This window comes from Mastigoproctus giganteus, chromosome 2, assembly GCF_048544385.1.
Source record: "Mastigoproctus giganteus isolate SK-2022 chromosome 2, ASM4854438v1, whole genome shotgun sequence".
Lineage (NCBI taxonomy): Eukaryota > Metazoa > Arthropoda > Arachnida > Uropygi > Thelyphonidae > Mastigoproctus > Mastigoproctus giganteus.
The window spans coordinates 251,359,442-251,381,115 of NC_143576.1; the positions used below are offsets into that span (position 1 = coordinate 251,359,442).

Sequence of the window (21,674 nt, forward strand, 5' to 3'; positions counted from 1 at the left end):
CGCTCTGAGGGAAGGCTGAGGGACTCTCCAAGAGCACAGGTCCCAGAATGATCGTGCCGAGATCTTTCCAGTGATCATTTTTACAGTTGTGGTAAGGCATTTTACCCTAATCAGCGTGGAAAGCCTGTGAATTTTTATCAAACTGGCCATTTCAGTTGTCCTTAACTGTGGAGGAAGTTTATGTTTGTTTATGGCCCATTTTAAGAGCCAAAACTCAATAGAAAAGAGTGGTCGAATTGTGCTAGGGGCGGCAGATGCCCATACTTCTGCAGCATATAGAAGCGGAGAGTATACCGTGCTTTTTATATATCTTCTGGTGGTCGTTACTTCATTAATATAATGCAAATGCTGTTTGGCCATCCATCGGAGTCGAGCTGCTTGGGTGAGCAGCTTTTCCATGTGGTTACCAAAGCAGAGCTTATGATCAAAAACAACCCCCAAATCAGTATGTTTCTTGACGATGGGAATAGGGGAATTGCATAGTGTTGGCTGAATATAGGAAGGCGTTTTCTTTAATGAGAATATCATAAATTCAGACTTTTCTGGATTTATTTTTAGTCTAAACTGGTTGAGGTAGTTTGCAAATTCCAGGAGTATATTGTTAATTGATGCTGTTATCATAAGAAGATCATCATGTGGAGAAATCAGTGTGAGGAGTTTCATATCATCAGCATAACATAGAGTATCATGCCTGGACCGAACAAGCGGCAAGATAAGCGCTGTAAATAAGAGGCCGGATAAGACACCACCCTGTGGCACGCCTGAAAGACACATCGCTCGTATGTTTGGCCGTGGACAGTAAGCCAGATTATTCTATTTTGAAGGAGTGAAGTGAGGAACTGTAGAGTGTCTCCCTGGATTTGATAATGGTCTGAAAGTAGCTTCAGCATTGCAGGAACATTTGAGTCAAAAGCTGCTTCGAGGTCTACATAGGTGACTGCAAGCTCTGCATGAGATTCAAACGCAGAGAGGATGGAGCTGGTGGTGGCTAAGAGATTAGTCACAGTGGATCTATGAGGAAGAGAGTAGTGGATTTGATGAGACTGATGTGGAAGAAGTTGTTTAGTTAGAATGGGGAGAAGTACCTTCTCTAGGAGTTTTAGAAGACTTGAGGCGTTGGAGATTGGCCGGTAGTGCTTAAGAAGAGTAGGTGATTGAATTTTTGGTATAGGCTTCACAAGGTAGATGTTCCACTGCTGGGGAAAGAAATTACTTGACAAAATAGCATTAAAGATAGTTAGAAGGGGACCCAAAATGTATGGGCTAAGACATTTAATAATGAATTGGGGTATTTCATCTGCACCTGCCTTAGCAGAAGCCGGTGTAGAATTTATGGCAGCAATAAGCTGTTCCCTGGAAATTGATACTGCAGATAGCATGTCAGGTGGGATTTCAGTTGTTGGTGTCTCAAGATGAGCACATTGTTCCGAGTTCGATGCAAATCTAGATATAAAGTCTAGCCACTGATTAGGTTCAAGTTTTTGTGGGAAATCAGAAGGCCGTTCAAAGTAGGGGGTTTTTCCTCTACGAAGGGTGGTGTCCATATACTTCTTAATTGCTTGAGATTTCAGCCTGTTGAATGTTGCATGGGCTCTAGAGTAGGCTATCCTGTCTTGAACACTTTGCGACTGCTTCCACATTGTGGAGTTGCTGTTTTAATTTGAAGCTCATATTAAGATGGGGAGTCCACCATGCTCTGGACCGAGGCATAATAGAAATTCTCTTTGATGCTGCAAATGTCGCAATCGTCTTAAGCCAATTAGTAAGCAGATTTACTGCAATTTCAAGATCACAGTTTTCTAGGACTGACCACGGTATGGCAGAGGCAGCCTCAACACATTTAGCAATGCTCAAAAATCTGGGACTAACTATTACTCTGGTGTTAATTGAATTCACAACATTGACGTTTGGAGCAGGTATCTGTAAAAGAACAATAATTGGCTTGTGGTCCGAATTAAAATAAGTCTCTGGCATGTAATCAGGTGTGCAAGGAAAAGAGGCAAGGATGAGATCTAGTTGACTGTTACCTCTGGTCGGAAGGTCGTTAATTATTTGTAACCCTGTACAGGATAGGTTTGACAGGAGCATTTGCTGAAAGTTAGCTAGTTGGGGAGGAAGATTAAAGTCTCCACAGAAAGTGCAAAGCTGAAGGATGAAGCTGGTTAATGATCCAGTTTGATATTTCATGGATGGCGTCATATGAAGGTGCTGGGGGTATATATATGGCAATTACATCTATAAGAATGCCATGGTAGCTGAGAGTAACAGTGAGAGCTTCATATGCTGTTGTTTTGCTAGAAACTTGATGAACAAGTGAGGCCTGTGAGCTCTTAAAGAAAATGGCAATGCCGCCTCCTCTTTGGCCAACTCTGGAAGTAAACGCTGATTTATACCCAGCTGAAGTACAAGATGTAAAAAATTCTTGGTCTTTATCAAGCCAGGTTTCTGTAACAGAGAATATCGATATCATTAGCGAGCAGAATTTGATCAATGATATACAGTTTGTTGCGGAGGCTTCTAACATTCTGGTACGAGACTCTGATTATGCAAGTTTTTTGGATCTTTTTAAGGCAGGTGTCTCTAGTATTTTTATTCAAGGCAGGCTTTCTAGTTTGTCGGTTCGTGACCCACGTTGGGATGAGCATTCCCGAACTGTTATTTATTGGTGGTTGAAGGCTGATGGTACCAATTTGATGATGCCGATGCCGCTGTTTGTCATCACTTGTATAAATTTGAATTATGTTGTGCACATTTTGAGAAATTGCCCGGAATGTGGAGCATTCATGGTTGTTACCATGCAGCGTTGATTGCTATCGAGGAGGGTGAATTAGTTGAGGTTGTTGATGGGGGCTCTTTTTTTCAGAAAATGGTCTGATATATATGCCTTGGGGCCAGCAGGCTGGATCTATAACCTTTTGATAGACAGCAGGAGAACACATTATAAGGAAAGAGGCATAGCGTGTTTGCCGGCTTTTAAGCCGTTTAACCTGAACTGAGAGGTTATGTTCCTCATTAAACATTCTCATTATAGATTCGGGAGATGTTCTAGGTCCAAATCTGGATGCAAAAATCTTGGCTTTGGTGGAAACTACCGAGATGTTATATTTCTCGGCCAGTGTCAGACGAGATTTAGAGGCTGTTACTAGGTGGGGCAGGGAGCTCTGGTTATGAATATTAGCGTGATGGGAAAGGCAATCAATATTGATATCAGAAAGGCATCCAGAGGAATTTGAGGCAGGGTTGGCTGTGGTAATGAGGGAATTTTGTCTATCTCCAGATGGGACGTAAGTATCGCTAGAAGGGCTGTTGGTAAGCATACCAGCATATGACGTGGGCAGAGCTTGATGGGCGTTAATTGAATTACCGTTTAGTTCTGGGGCTTGTAGGGAGTGTTTATTATTTTCTGGTGGGTTCTCTGGTTGGGATACTTCTTCATGAGATTGCAGCTGTGGTTGGTCACCAGCCTTCTGCTGAGTGCATGATTGGGCCCTGCTAATGTGCTCAGTCGGAGTGTCTGGCGATCTATCTACTAATTGTTTCGAGTGAATTTGAGCATGGGAGCCAGGCTTTATAAGGCTAGGGGGTTTGACAGTTTGAGTAGATTTTGTCCGTTTATTTATTATTGGTGGCTGAGATGTCAGCTTTCCATTATTGCTCACCAAAGAGCAGAGGTCAGAGAGCATATGTGTGATATGTTTATTTTGGTTCCTCAGCGAGTAAACTTCATTCTTCAGATCCTCAATTTGGGACCTCAACTGGTGAATTAGGAGGACCAAGAAGTCTACGCTGTCTGGCTATAGAGGAGGGTTTGACACTGTAGCTTCGGCGTTAATTCTTGGAGATTCATCTTCACGTTGAAAAGTACCTGTTGTGACTAGCGTCTGGTTTGAGGTGGAGGACACATTAACGACCGAGGCATAATTTTGATCATTGGTTTCCAGTGGAGACTTGGACTGATTAGCTGCATGCATCGTGATTGGCAATCCCGTCAGGTGGTGTTCCGTTGACCACTGTTTCGTCGCATACGATGGTCATAAGTTCAGCAAACCAGCATTTGAATGTTGAATGAGATCAGTTAACATCTGATCGATAGGGCTAGTTTCAGTCTGGGATAGAGGAAGTTCAGATATTTCAGCGTCTTCTCCAAGGCATTTGTCACATGCGAACCTTCTCCGACGTAGTTTAGAAAGACGTGCGATGTCTGTTTTAACTGAGTGGGCACAAAAGTTTAATTTGCATACATGACATCGAATGGTTGGTTCCTTCACATCACGGCAGGCTAGGCAGACGAATTGTTGCAAATTATTCTGTTTCTGTGACATGCCTGATTTCGGGTCTTTAAATCGCTTGGAAGTAGTGAACAATGTTCAGTTTTATTAGTTAGTTTTTAATTCCGAGTAGTTTGTTTGCTCTGGCACTATTAAGCTTTCAGCTTTTATATTCACGTTTCCAAAGAGATTACCGAGAAAACATAAATTTTGTGCTGTGACAGGTGTGCTAAGCACAAAAGACAGAAGAGAGGGAGGATTTCCCTAGGGAACTCAGTAGTGGTGACGCTTTGTGAGTTGGTCAAGGTTGACTCATTATCCACTTAAGCCTTTAGGGTAGTGGGGCGTTTGCTATATTCTTGAGGGCTAAAGCGCTGTGCATACATCGTAATGAAGAACTTCAAACGTGAGCAGGAATAATTAAAAAATCAGAAATACCTGTTTATCATATCACGAAGATGATACCACATCAAGCTTGAGCAGAGGAAGAGGAATTCATTGGTAGGCGAATCATTTCATAATGTAAAGTATAACTAATCTAAAACTCAATTAATATTAGGAGCGTAAACGAACACCATATGCCACAACTCGCGCACGCGCAGTTACTTTTCAAGGAGCAGAAGAATCCTTTTTGCAAGATATAAAACAAGACTGTTTTAGAAGGGTTGAAATCATCTAAGTTGTCTTTGCCCCACTGGAGAATTACCTGAAGATCGGCATTTAAGGAATTGGTAGCAGATTTTCGAGAAGTTGAAGCTGATTGAACAGGGCAAGGTTTCTCAAAATGGAAAGTGGAATGCAATGCGCTATCATCGGCAAAACTATGGATAGGATTTCCAGTCAATGGAAGGTCATTAATATACAAGAGGAAAAGAGTGGGGGAAAGAACTGAACCTTGGGGAACACCGGCATTAGTGGAGAAGTTAGAAGACAGAGAGCCACCTACCATCACCCTCAGTAAGCGATCAGAGAGAAAACTGGATAACCAATGTCTCTGAATGATTCCCATTTAGAATTTGCTGTTGGTAACTTCATCAATTAGGCTCACTGCACAGAAATTTAAAACTGTCTGAGACCGCTGTTATCACCTTTACCGAAAGAAAGCCTTTAAAGTAGTTATATCTCTTTGAAAGGCAAGCCTTGCCTTTGAAGCAGTTATATCTCTAAGTAAATCCCACATCAATACAACATTGTGATCATTGCCACTTGGGGAAGGGGGATATTTTACTGCAGATTCTTAATGAACAGAGAGTCACTGCTGATAATCAAATCAAGAGTATTGCTTTACCTTATTGCCTTTCTAACATAATAGTGTAGGAAACAATCATCCAATAAATTCGTCTTGCTACTGTGAGTGACCAACCCACAAGGTCCAGTCAATATTAAAGTCTCCCATTATAAGACATTTTGATTAAATGGCCCACACCATGTCTGTACAGCTGTTTGTTATACTCATCATAGTCATTAGACCTATAACACACTCCTAACCTCATTTTTGTTTTTGCAGTGTTTATGTCACACCAAACTGACTCTCAACATTGCCTTGGCCTCCCATGTGCACTGTACACACTGTCTTAGATTTTGTGCTTCTTAACTAATAGCATAACTCCTCTCCCTACGGTTCTGTCTATACAAATTGTACTCCCTATATCTAAATTCTGATTTCTTTACAGCTGAGTGACATCGTGTCAGCACTTGATGATTTGATCAGTACTTCAAATTCATCAAATTTATTTACTATGCTCCAAACATTAGTGTACATATATGCTCCTGGCATTGGAGTACATACATAATGTACATCCCTGCAACTGTTTTTACTCTTAGTTACCCTAACACAGCCAGGTGAGCAGGAGCAGCAGTGCGTAGCACACACTCCTTGATTAGACAAGGGTTCGAGCCCGTGACCACCAAATACAGAGGATGCAGAAAGGTCAGGGAATGACCACCGCATATCCCCAGAGCAATATGGCCTTAGTTGCTAATGCTCCTAAAAACCAAATAACAACAACAGCTCATATATTATCTTTTTCCATGAGGACTCCCAGCAGGTATTAAAAATCCAAACACCTTGCAGCTGCTCATTCTAATAGAAGAATGTGCGAGAATCGCTTTCACTTCTGTGGCTATTGTTAATCGATTAGACTGTATCTCTATAGTTATGCAGAAAGAATGGCTCAATATGAATTCTCAGTACTAGTGATTTTTCTTGGTTGTTCAGATGCTTTTATTTACACACAGTTTCTCTAATGGAATATAGTTCTGTTTTGGAATCATGTGGATTTGAACCATTATCAACTGAAATGCTACTCCTGTACTTCCATGTTGACCATTCAGCTACAGGAACTCCCCGACTTACGTAACAGTTGCATTCCACAGAATGCTACTAAGTCTGATTTTACATAAGTTGGAATTTCCCCCATGCTTGTGCAGCGATCACAACTGTGCTCGCTAAATTGATTGAATCAAAAGAGAAATGTTCGGCGAACATGTAAATAGAATTATTTATTGTATTTATTCAATTTTTTATCTCATGTGCAGAAAAAATTACAAAAGCATGCAATTTAAAAAAGTTTCAAAATTATAAAATTACAAAAAAAAAAAAAAAAAAAAAGAGGAAACAGGCATCATAAGGTCAGTAAGTTTTACCTCTTGGGAATCGTTGCCAGAATCGATGTCATCAACTGATAAGTACGCCGCTGCAGAGGTTGAGGGCTGTGGAGATTTAGAAGGGATCACCGTTCAAACTTATGAAAGAACATATTAATGGATGACTGGATGGTGGCTTTTTTCTTGTCATCGTAGATCTCTTTGTAGCAAGCAAGCATATCATTCACCCCTCTGTTAACTTTTAAGATTCATTTGCTGTCAGGATCCATCTTCTCAAACCTCGTCATTCCCATCTCTCTGGTGATGAAGCGTCTCGGCTCCTCGTTTGGTTCATCTTGAGCTTCGTCAGCATTTTCTTCTTTCACTATCACTGCCTGCAAGTCAACAAGTTCTTCATTAGATAATTCCCTCTCTTCTTCCTCTATTAACTCCTTCACGTCTTTGGCATCAACTTCCAACTGAAATAGCTCTGCAACCTTTACAATCTTATTTGTAACCTCTTCATATGATTCTTCTTTTTCAAATCTTTCGAAGCCTTTTACTTGCCGTTGGCATATTTTCTTCCATGTGCCGTTTAAACAACTTTTAGTAATTTCCCTCCAGGCCTTAATGTTTAAGATGCCGGGGTAAATATTGTAAGATTTCCAAAAGTGCAACGTAAAATTTTTCTCATCGTCTACTGCAAGCAATGCCTGAACAAATGTTGGGCATAAATAGTATGCTTTTAAATTCAAAATAACACCTTGATCCATAGGTTGGATGAGTAAAGTTGTTTGGCGGTAGAAATATGACTCTCGCATTCGAACTGAAATAAATCTAGATGCGTAGGATGTCCAGGAGCATTATCTAATAGAAGCAAAATTTTTGAGAGGAACGTTGTTGTCTTTACAATATTTTTCAACCTCGGGAATGAAGCAGCATTTAAACAAATGCTCAAAAGAGAGATACTGTTATCTATGCTCTCTGGTTTGATGGGAAATGCACGGGTAGGGTGGTTTTATGGATGCCCTTAAATGCACGAGGATTTTCAGAATGGTACACAAGCAGTGGTTTTAATCTGTAATCTCCCGCTGCATTAGCCCCAAGCAAGAATGTGGTCTTATCTTTTGACGCCTTGAAACCTGGCATTGTATTTTCCTCTTTGGCAATGTATGTTTGATCCGGCATTTTTTTCCAATACAGAGCAGTCTTGTCAACGTTAAAAATTTGCTGCATTGAATAGCCACCTTCATCAATAATTTTTTCCAACACATCACAAAATTTCTCTGCAGAATTGGCACTGGTGACTTCACTGCATACTTTAACATTGTGGAAACCAGTGCGATGCTTGAACCTATTAAACCACCCATTGCTTGCCACGAACTTGGGTGGGGTTCGCAGTACTTATCCTTAATATTTTTATAAATACTTCTTGCTTGCTTTTTCTTGAATGATCATTAGACTCAGGGGCACTCGCTTCTGAATCTGATTTTCCATCCATATTATTAACAGCTGTTCCATCTTTGTATAGCACCTGAAACGCTGTTTTGTGATCACTGTCAGTGGCATATTCAGGTATCATCGTAAGGGGGGGGGGGGGACATGGCGACCAGTGTTTTCGTTTTTTTTTAAAAGAACGCCTCCTGAGTTCTTTTTCTTTAATTTCAATTTTTTGGCTTGGGGACATATCCCCTTCTGCCCACCCCTGAATATGCTCCTGATCACTGTTGATCTTAAGTGCATTGATCCTTTGGCATGTTCTTTTATACGTGCACTGTCCTTTAAAATTGTATTCACTGTTGAAGCAGTGAGACCTAATTCCCTTGCAATAGATGATAAACTTTGCTTTGGACTTCTTAATCATTTTCATTTTTAAATCAATTTTGTTTCATTTCCTGGCACTACCATCACTTGCACTTTTCATTGGTCGCTTTCCCTTCATCATTGTAATACGTAAATAGGAATGAAGAGAAGTTTCTGAAAATTTGTTTATTATATGATTGAAGATTTCAGTGAAGGGGAACACATTTCAACATAATAATATAAAAACCCGCACAATTCCAGTTATCAGTATTATCACAAATGCAATAAGATCGAGTTTACTATCCGTTTATAATTAGATGCACTAACAGAAAAGCCCAATAAACCGGAAAGTGCAAATTGTTTTTATTGTTTTTGGTCATGACCTCCAGAAATGTGCTTTAGAAAAATATCACAAAAGCATTCAAAATTGATTCTTATAATGGGAACATATGACAATGATGAAAGGGTAGTGCAATTTCCATTATAAATATGACCTTTTAGAGAGATAATTAGCTTAGTAATATAGTGAAAATTTCAACTTCCAAGCACTTGGAACGAATTACAAAAAAAAAAAAAAAAAAAAAACCCACAATGTGTTATTGGGTTCACATTACGATATTTTCACGATACCTCCATTTATTCCTAAGGGAGGCAAAATACGTTTCTACGATTTTTTTAAGTTTGCACTAGCTGGCAAAAACTTACATAAAGTCGAATTTCCATATGTCAAGTATTAGGTAAGTCAGGGAGTTCTTGTATACCAGGCTATTTTTTACCCATGCAGAGACAGTTTTCCAGTTAAATACACATGAATAAGAGAGTGAAATAGAAGACGACAATTAGGTAAGAGAGATTAATGTGTATATGCCTTTCAGGAAACTGAAAGGCAATAGATGTACTGTTCAAATTTACTGTGCAGGTTCCAAATACAACAAAATATTTCTCTGCAATGGTTTTAGTATTAGCCATATAGTGCAAGGAAGCCACAGGCTTGTGCTGTTCTGGCAAAAAAAAAAAAAAAAAAAAAAGTGGATAAGAAAATAAAAATTATGCACTTCCCACAGGTTAATATCCAACTGATCTTTGAATTTCTTCAAATTGTCAACCTCAACTATCTGCAGGGACAATTTGTTCTAGTAATCAACAATTCACTAACTAAAAGAAAACTTCCTACAATCTTGTCTAAGCCTCTTCCCCTGTAATGTGAATTTATGGCCTCTAGTTCTCAAATTCTTGATAAGAGTGAAAATTTCACCTTCATTCATTTTATTAAGAATCAATCTGCACAAGTTAGTTTTCTCATCACTCTTTTTTCCCGCTAACATGCTCGAATACAAAGGGATCCTTATGGTTTCAGATATAACATTTTTAACTCCTTCCAGGATATACTACTATAAAATTAAATAATATAAGGCTAAAAATTAATATTAACAATATATGATTGTTCAGAATGTTTTTATATTTAAAGCATTTTAAACAGCATTGTTATGACTTTACTTTAAATTTTAATACATTATTTCCCAATAAAAATTTTATTATTTCTTCCAGAAATGATAATTTTAACTTCTTTGTCTACACAAAAAAAAAAAAAAAAAAAAAAAATGAAGCCAGTCAATGTGAGCCAGTTTGAAGAATAACATGCTGAATAGAAACTAGATGAAAATATCTATAAAAAAAACACATTAAACAGGAACTGGGTGGTACAAAATAACTTTAAAAACAGGTGGTTAAAATATGATAATAAAAAAAAATGTGGCTAAAGATTAACCACCTATTTTATAAATACAGAATTTTGTTTTTGAATTAAAGTGCATATAGAGCAACTTACCAAAAAACTGCATATTTTCTGATAAGTTACAATCAATGGGAGCTGCAATAGCAATACATGCATGGAGAGGCCTACATCCAGCAGTGGACTGACAATGGTTGGCAGAGAAGAGGATTATTTATCATGTACAAGTCCAATCATGGTAACTACTAAGTTCTACTTATTATAATGAAAGTAAATTTTTTCTTCACTTTCTTCTGTGGTTCAATTTTTAACCAAATGCTAGTAAATGGGCAGGGGTGAAGGGTTTGCCAAATAGCTTAGAAAGCCCCTGGCTCTATAATTATGAAAATAAGGTCCTTATGAAATTATTATAATTATGACGATAGTTATTGTACAATTTTCTTGCATGTCGATAATACTGTTATTAAATAAAATAAAATAGCCGGCCAACACTAATATGAAATTTAAAAGGTAACCTGAAATAACTGTATAATTTAAACCCATAAAACACTTAAAGTGATAAATCAACAGCATTATTTAATTCCAGAGCTTTCTAAAACATAAGTTTTCATCTCTGGTCAGAAACTTATGCATTAGAACAATACAGTACAGAAATTAATGACATATACCACAATGACAATAAGACACTGCAATTCTGCTATACTAACTAGAGTATCTCTGTCCATTTTACTACCAACAAACATCACATTTGACATATACAGATTCAAAGGCAGGATGCATATGCCATCCTTGGTTGCAATGCCATTCTATAAAGGGAGGAACCATCAGTCATATATTAGGTTAGGGACACTGGAAAAAATGTATCACATAAGACTATTTTAAATGGCATACAAAATCTCATTTAATTATCCTAACAAATATTGTTACAGAAATTCAAGTCAGACAGGCATGTCCATAATCTAATTTAACTTTGCATTTCAAAAAACACCTACTTATCATGTGCACACCCACGTTTGCAAAATAATAGATACCTTTTCTTTCTTTTTATGAAAACCCCAAGCACAAGAGGTATTAGAACCTATAATACTCAGTAATGGTACGTGGATTAAAGGTTGAGATGATGAAAGAACATATGTGTTGTCATTAAACTTGGATTTTTGTACATTTGTATATTGTAATTTTCAAGAAATATATGAAGGAAGGTTGTTCCAGAAAACAGAAGATGAAGGTATAAATGAGGAAGAAGAAAAGTTGGTTCTGTGAGTTTGAAGATGGACAGTAAAAGGATGCTGACTGGTTGCAGCACGTATTCGAACTGGTTTGGAAGAGATAGTGGAAATTATAGAAGCCAATTCAGAAGAACAGTGGCCATGGAAGTATCTAAAAAAAAGGCATGCAGCAGAAACAGAATGTCTATGACACAGAGTGGAGAGACTTTGTTAGAGATGGGTCATAAATTAACCTAAATGTCCTCCATTGAATGGAAACTAGAAGCCTGAGAGAGGTTTTTGGGGAACCGCCCCAAATGTAAGAATATTCTATGGTAGGGCAGATTTACGATTTATACTGAGTGAGCAGCTGTTGTTGTTGTTATTTGATTTTTAGGAGCATTAGCAACTAACGCCATATGCGGTGGTCATTCCCTGACCTTTCCGCATCCTCCGTATTTGGTGGTTACAGGCTCGAACCCCTGAGTCTAATCAAGAAGCATGTGCTGCGCACTGCTGCTCCTGCCCACCTGGCGAGTGAGCAGCCGTTTAAAAGAAAATAACACAGAGAGCAAAAGAGAAAACAGTTTTTTAGATGCTGAGGAAGCAATATTTGTGATGTGCTTATGCCAAGAGAAATTACAATTCAAGGTAATCCCTAATAGAGATATGTGATCTTGTCTAGAAATCTGAGTGCCATCGAAGATAATCATAAGAAACCTTTTTGCTAGATATAAGACAAGACTGAATTTTAGAAGGATTGAAATCAACTAAGTTATCCCTGCCCCATTGGAGAAGTACCTGGCGATCAGCATTTAAAGAATTGGCAAAACTATGGATAGGATTTCTTTACACAATCCTCCATTCAAATTCACCACTGTTCCAAGAGATTGATCAAACCATACAAACACATACACAACAAGACGAGAGAGAGAGAGAGAGAGAGAGAGAGAGAGAGAGAGAGAGAGAGAGAGAGAGAGAGAGAGATCACCCCTACAAAACTTTTAGGGGCAATTTGCTACATTCCAAGGATTTGGCACCCGAGGATTAACCAATAAAAATACAAAAAAATTAATGTAATTGGAAACACTGTTTCGCATAAAATTCAAACCTCAATGTTTTTAACAGTTGTTATTTAATTTGAAAAAGATGCATTTTTCAAATATATGCTCATATAAAAAACTGTTACAACCTGGAATGGTGCAACACATTTTTTATTTTGAATTCCTGACTGTGGTGTTGCCTGAGTACATAGAAGCAACTGGAAAATGATATTTGTAAATGCTAAAAGCAGTTGTGAAATTACCATATTGTCAGGCATGCCAATACATGGCAGGAGAGATAGATAATTTGGCATGGTTCTTAAAGAGCTGGGGAGAGGGGCAGATTTGTAGTTTTGCCACTGACTAAAACTAAGACAGGATCTGCTAAGCCTACAATTCCTATTTCATCTTTAAAACAAAAAATACAAAGCTTGAGGGATTTATAATTTTTAAACCAAGAAATCAATAAATTAACAAGCATAATATTAACACTCAAAATTTATAACTGTCAAAAAAAAAAAAAAAAAACTATTTGGGGAATAAATAATCTTATTTACAGGGGATATTAAAGATGAAAAATGTGTACATATCTGAAGCTATTTTACATCATGTTATCACACACTGATGGTAGTAATCTGCTTACTGCTGTTTGCATATTGGTTTCTTGTAATTTTCGTAAAACTTCATTGTCAATTAAATTGTACTTTTTTTAACTAAATACTTATAACGACTTAAATTTTACAAATGTAACATAATTTTAGGTGGTAGATGACTCTCACCAACCAGTGCAATACCACCACTTTGCTTATTGGAGGCTTGAAGTGGTGAAACCCATGTTTAGTCTCTAGAGCAAAGTTTCTGGCATCCCCCCCCCATACTTCTCCTTCAACCCATGCATGGTACTAAGTACTATAGGTTTTGATACCTTTCGTGTTTGGTATTTCATAAAAAAAAAAGTGGTGATCATTCTCCACAGTCTTGATGGGCAGAAAGTGCACATTATTTTATGGGGAAAAAAGGATAAAAAAGGCCAGGCCTTTTGTATATTTTAAGAAGTTAGAAGGCACTATAGAAAAAAAAGGCCTCCGTAGCCGAGACCGGTGTTCAAGCCCCTGACTGCTGAATACGGTTGATCTGCCAACCCACATTGGACCAGCGTGGCAGATTATGGTCCATTTCCCTCAACATGAATTGTTGAGGAGGCTTCCATCCTGCAGTGGGTTGATAATGGCTGCACTTTACCTTTATAGAAAAAAAACTAAATTATTAATCAAAAATAAGCACGTGTACAATATATGTCCTCACTGCTCCTTACGTTATTTTCCATAACTATCTTGTCATCAACCTAAATACATGCAATTTTCCATAAAAAATGTTAAACCTTGGAAATATAAATTTTAATTAACTACATAATAAGTAATCATCATTTGCCATATACACTTTGGAGACTGGAGGCCAATAAACACCAGTAATCTTTCTCTACTCCTATGAATGATTCCTTCTGTGGAACATCCCATCAAGTCTTATTTCATCTATCCAGTTTCCTCTGGGTCTTTGGCTGGGAATTTTCCCTTCTAATGTCAATTTGGGTATTTCAATTTTTAAACCTGTTACGATGTGGCCACAATACCCTATTTTGAGTCTGCAAATTTTGTTCAATAGTTTTCTTTTGGTGCCACTCATTTGAAGGACTGTTTTATTGAGTATTTTGTCTGTCCACTTGATTTTCATCATTCCTCTATTCTCTACTGCATCTGTAATGAGGGTCCAGGTTTCATATGCATACATAAAAATGGGTCAAATGTAACACTTTAAAGTTCTTAGCTTTGTTTTGCAGCATAGTTTTCTTTCACACAATATGTTCTTCATTTTGCTGAAGCTTGCCTTGGCTAGTCCGATCCTAATTTTAATTTCTCTGGTCTGATCATTGTCTGAGATGATGGGTTTTCCAAGTATTTGTTTACTTGCTCTAAGATGTTAGAGCAAGTAAACAAATACTAAGATGTTATCTCAAGAATAACTTAATAAATCTGCATATGCAAATTTATAGGCAGATTTCTTGAAGTAGTTTGAATATTATTTTCGGTAGAAAAACTTTTAAAAGTATACAGGCAAGTAAAAGAAGGAAAAATTTAAATTCTTAAAAGTATTTAATTTTATTTCAGACCAATTAATTTCTGATGTTTACATCCTAGAATTTCTCCCAAATGCATATTCTAAGAAAAGGTGGTTGTCAGTTTGCAAGCACCACCTAACCTTGACAGGCAGTAACACCCAAAGTAACATATCAACTGTGTGGTAATACACTCAGGGTAGTGGAAAATGAAAAAGGACGTGGGGTAACTGTGCAGTCAGATACAACCGCTGACTTGTAGCTGTGAAGGGAGTTGTGTATGTGATGTGCCTTGTGTATACAATAAACAGTTCTTATATGAAGTTCTCTGAGCAATGCAGACAGGCTACCCAGGATAAGGAAGTGATTATCACCCAGTAGAAGACAATGGTAAGGCCACATCTTGAGTACTGCATAAAGGTCCGGAGGCCTCACTTTAGTAAGCATGCAGATCCATTGGAACAGGTACAGGGAAGGACAACGAGATTGGCGAAGGGAACAATGGGTGGACTCACCAAGAAAGGTTTCAGTTCTGCAAATTGCAGCATCTAGAAACTATGAATCTGAAATGTGAGCTGATTGAGGTATTTCAAGTTTTAAATGGATTCAGCAAGGTCAATGTTGATGGCATTCTTCCTCTTGCTCAAGACTACACACAAGAGGGCATAAATTCAAACTGAGGAAGGATGGCTGCAGGATAGATGTGCAGCAGTTTGCCTTCAGCTAGTGGGTAGTTGATTGTTCAAACAAACTTCTACCTGCTGTTGTGGAAGCAAGTAGTTTGAATAAATTGAAGGAAGAGAAAGACAAGTTATTGTAGAAGATAGGGAGATGATGTGGGAAGGTTTTTTTTTTTTTTTTTAGTTGTTGCTTTATATATTTGCTTTCTTGCATCATATGCCACTACTAACACTAAGGGTGCCGTGACAATCATGGGCACGGTGTTAGGCAACCCTGGTCTAGTGGGCCATGTTTCAGCTTCCCTCCGAAGGTGTGGTGTATAGTAATGCAAACATCCATAAGAAATACCAAGTATTAAGTCAACATTTAATACTATGAGTTGTAGTATTACTATAGCAACAAAACACTAATTTCCTCATATACATCTTGCCTCCATACGTTCAGGCAGAAATTACTGTCTTATCAATCTTGCAACAAAGAAACTAGCCTTGCCTGTTCCATTCTATATTATATATATAATACACACATTATGAGGCAACATTAGCCATTTAGAATGCATACTGAGCATGTCACCATCAATGTTTTTTGCAAAGTGCCAAGTCAATGGTGATGTGAACAAGAATAATTTATCATAACTCACACACACTGGAAAATAAATTACTGCAATCAAATAAAAGGTAAAATTTGCATACTGTCCAAATCATGCAAGAAAGCAAGCTTATAGAACATCAGCAAAAAAAAAAAAAAAAACACTACCTAATTCACCCCAACATCTTGTTAAAGAATTTGTCTAGTTCTTCCTTGAATTTATTCAAACTACGCGCTTCCAAAAAAAACCGACGAAAGTTTGTTCCAACAATAACCACCTGCTTGCTGAAGGCAAACTTCCACACATCCAGCAACCATACTTCCTCCATTGAAATTATGTCCCCTCATCTGTGTAGTCTCAGCAAGAAGAATGCCATCATCACTGAGCTTACTCAATCCATTCAAAGCCTTAAACACCTCAATCAGATCTCCTGGCAGGCCTAGTTGCCCAAACACTGCAATTTGCACATTAGCGTAGCTAGGGCCATTGACGATCAGGGGGAACATGCCTTCCTGGTGCCCATAAGCGTGATAATGTAATGTGAATGTGATAGATAATTCTTTCAGTTTTCATCACTGAAGCTTGGCACCCCGGGCAACTGCTCCCCTATCTCTACACCTCTGAATTTGCAGAACTGAAGCCTTTCTTGGTAAGGGTACTCTTTCATTCCCTTCACCAATCTTTATGAGTACAGTGTACTGCACTGAAGTTAATATTTCCAGTTGAGTATTTTACTTATTTATTATAAAACTTCAGGGTTATGGCCTTATTTTGCCTAAATAGCAATAAATAATATAAAATGAACTATAAAATTTTAATTTTATAAATTCCTTGAATAGAAGCTATTTTATATTCTTTCAACTCTTTTCAAAAACTTCCACTACCAATGCAAAATCATATTTAAACATCGAACTGTACATTACACTAGATCCTCACAACCAGTTCTAACATTTACTAATGTTAAATAATATCAGTGCAAAAAAAAATTAAGAATTGGCTTTTCACTTATATACTCACTAAATTATTTTATGTTATTATAACTCCTCACCTTAATTATACTGTATTTTAATAAACACGTGAAGCAATCGATTAATAAGCATGACTCACCTTCTCTTATCAAGCTTCACTTCAGTAATGAATAAACTGTTCACGTTTCATCCTTTTTGAATACTTCAGTATATATTTACATGCGTAGCTAGTCTAAAATTTTATAAACATAATCATAACTACGTGTACACACTACTGCACATCCTATTTCCTATTTATTCAAAGTTTAAGCCCTCATAACCATGTACTGCTTTTCTTTACTGTTTACTATATGTAATAAAAAAACATAGTGAAAAGAAATGCCTACAAAGCTAAATAGCTGGCATTAATCTCGAAAACTAGATATTTTATAATGTAATAAAAAATTACATAATTTAATAACATACATGAAACAGAACGACCAATTTATTCACAAATAAAACCCACAGGCCTAACCCAAAGTAGCGACCACGGCACATTTCGCTATTAGCAGATGATGGTCACGCTTAAATTTCTAATTCACTCACCAATTGGAATACCCGGCTAATTTTATTTCTCACCTTAATTATTCGCCGTGGTAACCCCGCCATCACAGGTAAAAGATCACAATATACACAGGAAAAGCACTGACACTATAACAAGAACAAAGAATGTTCTAGTAGCACGTTACTACTATAGCAACTCCTATAATCATTAGAATATGGCAGCCGCTAGCTGCTGCAGCCGGTTGTGTTGAAAACCGGTAAAATAAAAGATAATGGCAAAATAAACTTATACATTGTTATTTGGTGTCCCTTAACCAAAATATATTGTGATGAATGTTTTAATAAACATTATCATTGCAAAATAATAAAATATTTATTGTATTTCATTTAAACGTCAAATAGTTATAAGAGTCCACACAAGGTGGCGAAGAAAAGGATATAGAAGATAAATTAATACTGGCATTGGCTTGCTACAGACCCATAAACTTCTCTTCAGATGAGCTGCAGGGAAAACTGAAGGTATTGTTTTTACTAAATTTCTGTTGCGTAAAGAAATTTCCTAACGAAGGGCAGGTATCTGTAGAGATGTACATGTTCAATAAGTAGTTCCTGGTCAGTTATGTGCTTGTATAATGCATCAAAATCAACTTTATATATTTTTAATTGGCAAGACATAAACCGTTACAAATTATTTTGCATTACCTCATTGGACTTAGCAAAATACTGCATCAATACAAAGCGAGCTTTGTATTAGCATTAGCATTAACATTAGCATTAGTAGAGGCATATGATGCAAGAAAGCAAGCTTATTCAGCATCAGCCAAAAAAAAAAAAAAAAAAACCCCACTCCCATTTCACCCCTCCGTTCGTTCGAAATACCTGTCCAGTTGAGCTTTAAATTTGTTTAGGCTATCAACTTCAACAACAAGTGATGGAAGTCGGTTCCACCAACCAACCACCCGCTGGCCAAAGGCAAATTTCCGCACATCTATCCGACATCCGTCCTTCCGCAATTTGAATTTATGCCCTCTGAGGTGATTATTCTGAGCAAGATGAAATATCCCATTGGCATTGAGCATGCTCAAACCATTCAAAGCCTTATACACCTCTATCAGATCACCTCGCCGGTGCCTAGTCTCCAGACTCTGTAATTTGCAAAACTTAAGCCTTTCTTCGTAAGAGCAACCCTTTGTTCCATTCACTAATCTTGTTGCCCTTCTCTGTACCCGTTCCAGCAGCTCTACATCCTTCCTGAAATGAGGCCTCCAGACCTGTATACAGTACTCAAGGTGTGGCCTGACCATTGCCTTATACAAGGGAATAATCACATCCTTATCCCTGCTAGAAAAATTCCTGTATATCATTGACAAGACACCATGAGCTACTCTTGCAGCCCGTCTGCACTGCTCAGAGAACTTCATATCTGCCTGCACAATTACCCCCAGGTCCTTTTCATTCTCCACCACTGTCAGTGTAGTACCACAGAGTTGATACGTTGCTCTGGGGTTACTGTTTCCCATATGTAGTACTTTACATTTGTCAATGTTAAACTTCATTTGCCACCTCTCAGCCCATCTGTTCAACCTTTCCAGATCCTGTTGCAGCAGCATAGCATCAGTAGTGTCCTTAACGACCCTGCCAACCTTTGTATCATCTGCAAACTTGGACATTAAACTTGATATACCATCATCAATATCATTCATAAACACCGAAAACAACAACGGACCCAACACTGAACCTTGAGGAACTCCACTAATAACATTAGTCCACGTTGAGCAGTGTCCATTGATTACCACTCTCTGTCTTCTGCCACTCAACCATCCCCTTATCCATAGCAGCAATTTGCCTCCAATACCACTCTGCTCCAATTTGTGCAGCAGTCTTCCATGTGCAACAGTATCAAAAGCCTTTCTAAGATCCAAATATATAATATCAAAGTTATTCCTTGCATCCAGTTCTTTTGTGACTACATCATAGTATCCAATCAAATTGGTCAGGCAAGACCTGCCCTTAACAAACCCATGCTGCGTCTCAGCTATAACTGAATTCTTGTCTAGATGATCCTGCAGTGCTTCTTTAACCAGTGCCTCCATTAATTTACCTGGAACAGAAGTTAAACTAACAGGTCTATAATTACTTGTGTCAGCCTTTGATCCTCCTTTGTGAATTGGGGTTACATTTGCACATCTCCAGTCTATGGGTACCTCCCCTGAGTCCAAAGAAGCTCTCATAATTATGGCTAGGGGTTTGCATACTTCCTTTGCTGCCTCCTTTAATATAACTGGATAGATCCCATCCACCCCAGTATTAGTGTTAGTATCTGTGTATTGGTGTAAGATGTTTATTTTCCCAGATAAAAATAAACAACCAAAACTTTTATGAAAACCAAAGAGCCTTCTACAGAAGTATCGGACAAGAAAGAAACAAGCCTCCCGAGCAGATGATGATCGAGGAGTTCTGAAGCAATAGGTGGAGCATTGAAGTAAGACATAACAGCCGAACCCCTTGGATTGAACTAGAACGGAAGTAAACCAAGGACGTACAAGAGATGAGAGAATGGGACATTCGGGAGGAAGAAGTAATACAGGAAGTCTGACAACTGGTAAACCCCAGAAACAGATAATGCCACAACTACTGGTACAAGAAGCTCACTTGCATGCAGAAGCACTTAACAGGGCAGTTCACCCGAATGATAAGATAATCCCATAGTTTCTTACTCACGTATCTAAAGACTAAAGAACAAGATTCAAGAAACCTAGCCATATACAAACCAATTACCTGTCTCCCAATGATTACAAGATCCTGATCAGCTGCATAACCAAGAAGAGATCAAACCACTTGGAGAGCCAGAACGTAATAAACGAAAAGTAGTGAAAATACAAGCGGATGAGCAAAGGATCCAAGGAACAATTAGCTATAGATGCTGCAGTTACAGAGGAAGCCTACAAGAAGGGCCGCGACCTGCACACGGCCTACACCGATTACCGCAAGGCCTTTGACTCCGTGCATCATAGCTGGCTAATACAGACCTGAAGATCTCCAAAGTCAATCCGACAGTGACAAACTTCCTAGAAGCAACCAATGTATGCAGCAACAACGAAACAATTCAAGGAAGAACTAGAGAAAATATTAGAGGGAATAAATAGGTGAAATGGGAGCTTTTTTTTTTGTCTAATGCTATATATGCTTGCTTTGTTGCATCATTTGCCACTGTTAATGCCAATGCTAACTGCTCCGGAACACCGAAGAATTCGGCAATGATATCAGGATAGAATTTGGCGTAGCCAACTGCAAGACCCACAGATAGCATCAGGGGAAATCAGTCAGCCAAAACTACTAGCTGAAGTCTGGTATAGAGATCGAAGCCATGACAGGGAGACAGAACTACAAATACCTGTGGATGATGCAGTACACAGAAATTCTCTAAGCAGAGCACACAGGCTGTCACAAAGGTCGTGGGGTTTTGTCAACAATATACAGAAATTTTGCTAGCAGGGATAAGAAGGTGAATATCCCTTTTTTAAAGCAATAGTTAGGCCACATCTTGAGTACTGCATAAAGGCCTCATTTTAGAAAGGATGTAGAGCTGCTGGAACAAGTAGAGAGAAGGGCAACGAGATTTATGAGGGAAACAAAGGGGTGCTTTCACCAAGAAAGACTTCAGTTTTGCGAATTGCAGCGTCCAGGGACCAGGCACATGCGAGGTGATCTGATTGAGGTGTTTAAGGCTTTGAATGGATTGAGCAAGCACAATGCTGATGGGATTCTTCCTCTTGCTCAGATTACAGGGAATGGACAGGGAGCATAAATTCAAATTGAGCAAAGATGGTTGCAGAATAGGTGTGCCGAAAGTTGCCTTTAACCTGCGAGTGGTTTATTATTGGAACAAATTTCCGTCTATCGTATAACCCTTGTCAACATAAGGAAAAATTCTACCTATCTAATGGACATTAGCATTAGAATTAGCATTAGTAGAGGCATATGATGCAAGAAAGCAAGCTTATTCAGCATCAAACCACTTGGATGCCAAAAAAAAAAAAAAAACACACCACTCCCATTTCACCCCTCCGTTCGTTCGAAATACCTGTGCAGTTGAGCTTTAAATTTGTTTAGGCTATCAACTTCAACAAGTGATGGAAG

The 21,674-nt window shown here is 38.2% G+C and overlaps 1 protein-coding gene across 2 annotated transcripts in view; it reads right to left on the reverse strand.

The window, feature by feature from the left end:
* Positions 1-17,762, reverse strand: part of ben (ubiquitin-conjugating enzyme E2 N) — a 116,425-nt gene extending 98,663 nt beyond the window's left edge. For both annotated transcript variants that reach the window (XM_090369086.1, XM_090369087.1), the window contains exon 1: positions 17,610-17,762. In XM_090369086.1, the coding sequence (XP_090225212.1) occupies positions 17,610-17,639 (30 nt within the window). In that variant the 5' untranslated portion in view covers positions 17,640-17,762. The remainder of the gene's footprint in view (positions 1-17,609) is intronic.
* Positions 17,763-21,674: the final 3,912 nt, after the last annotated feature.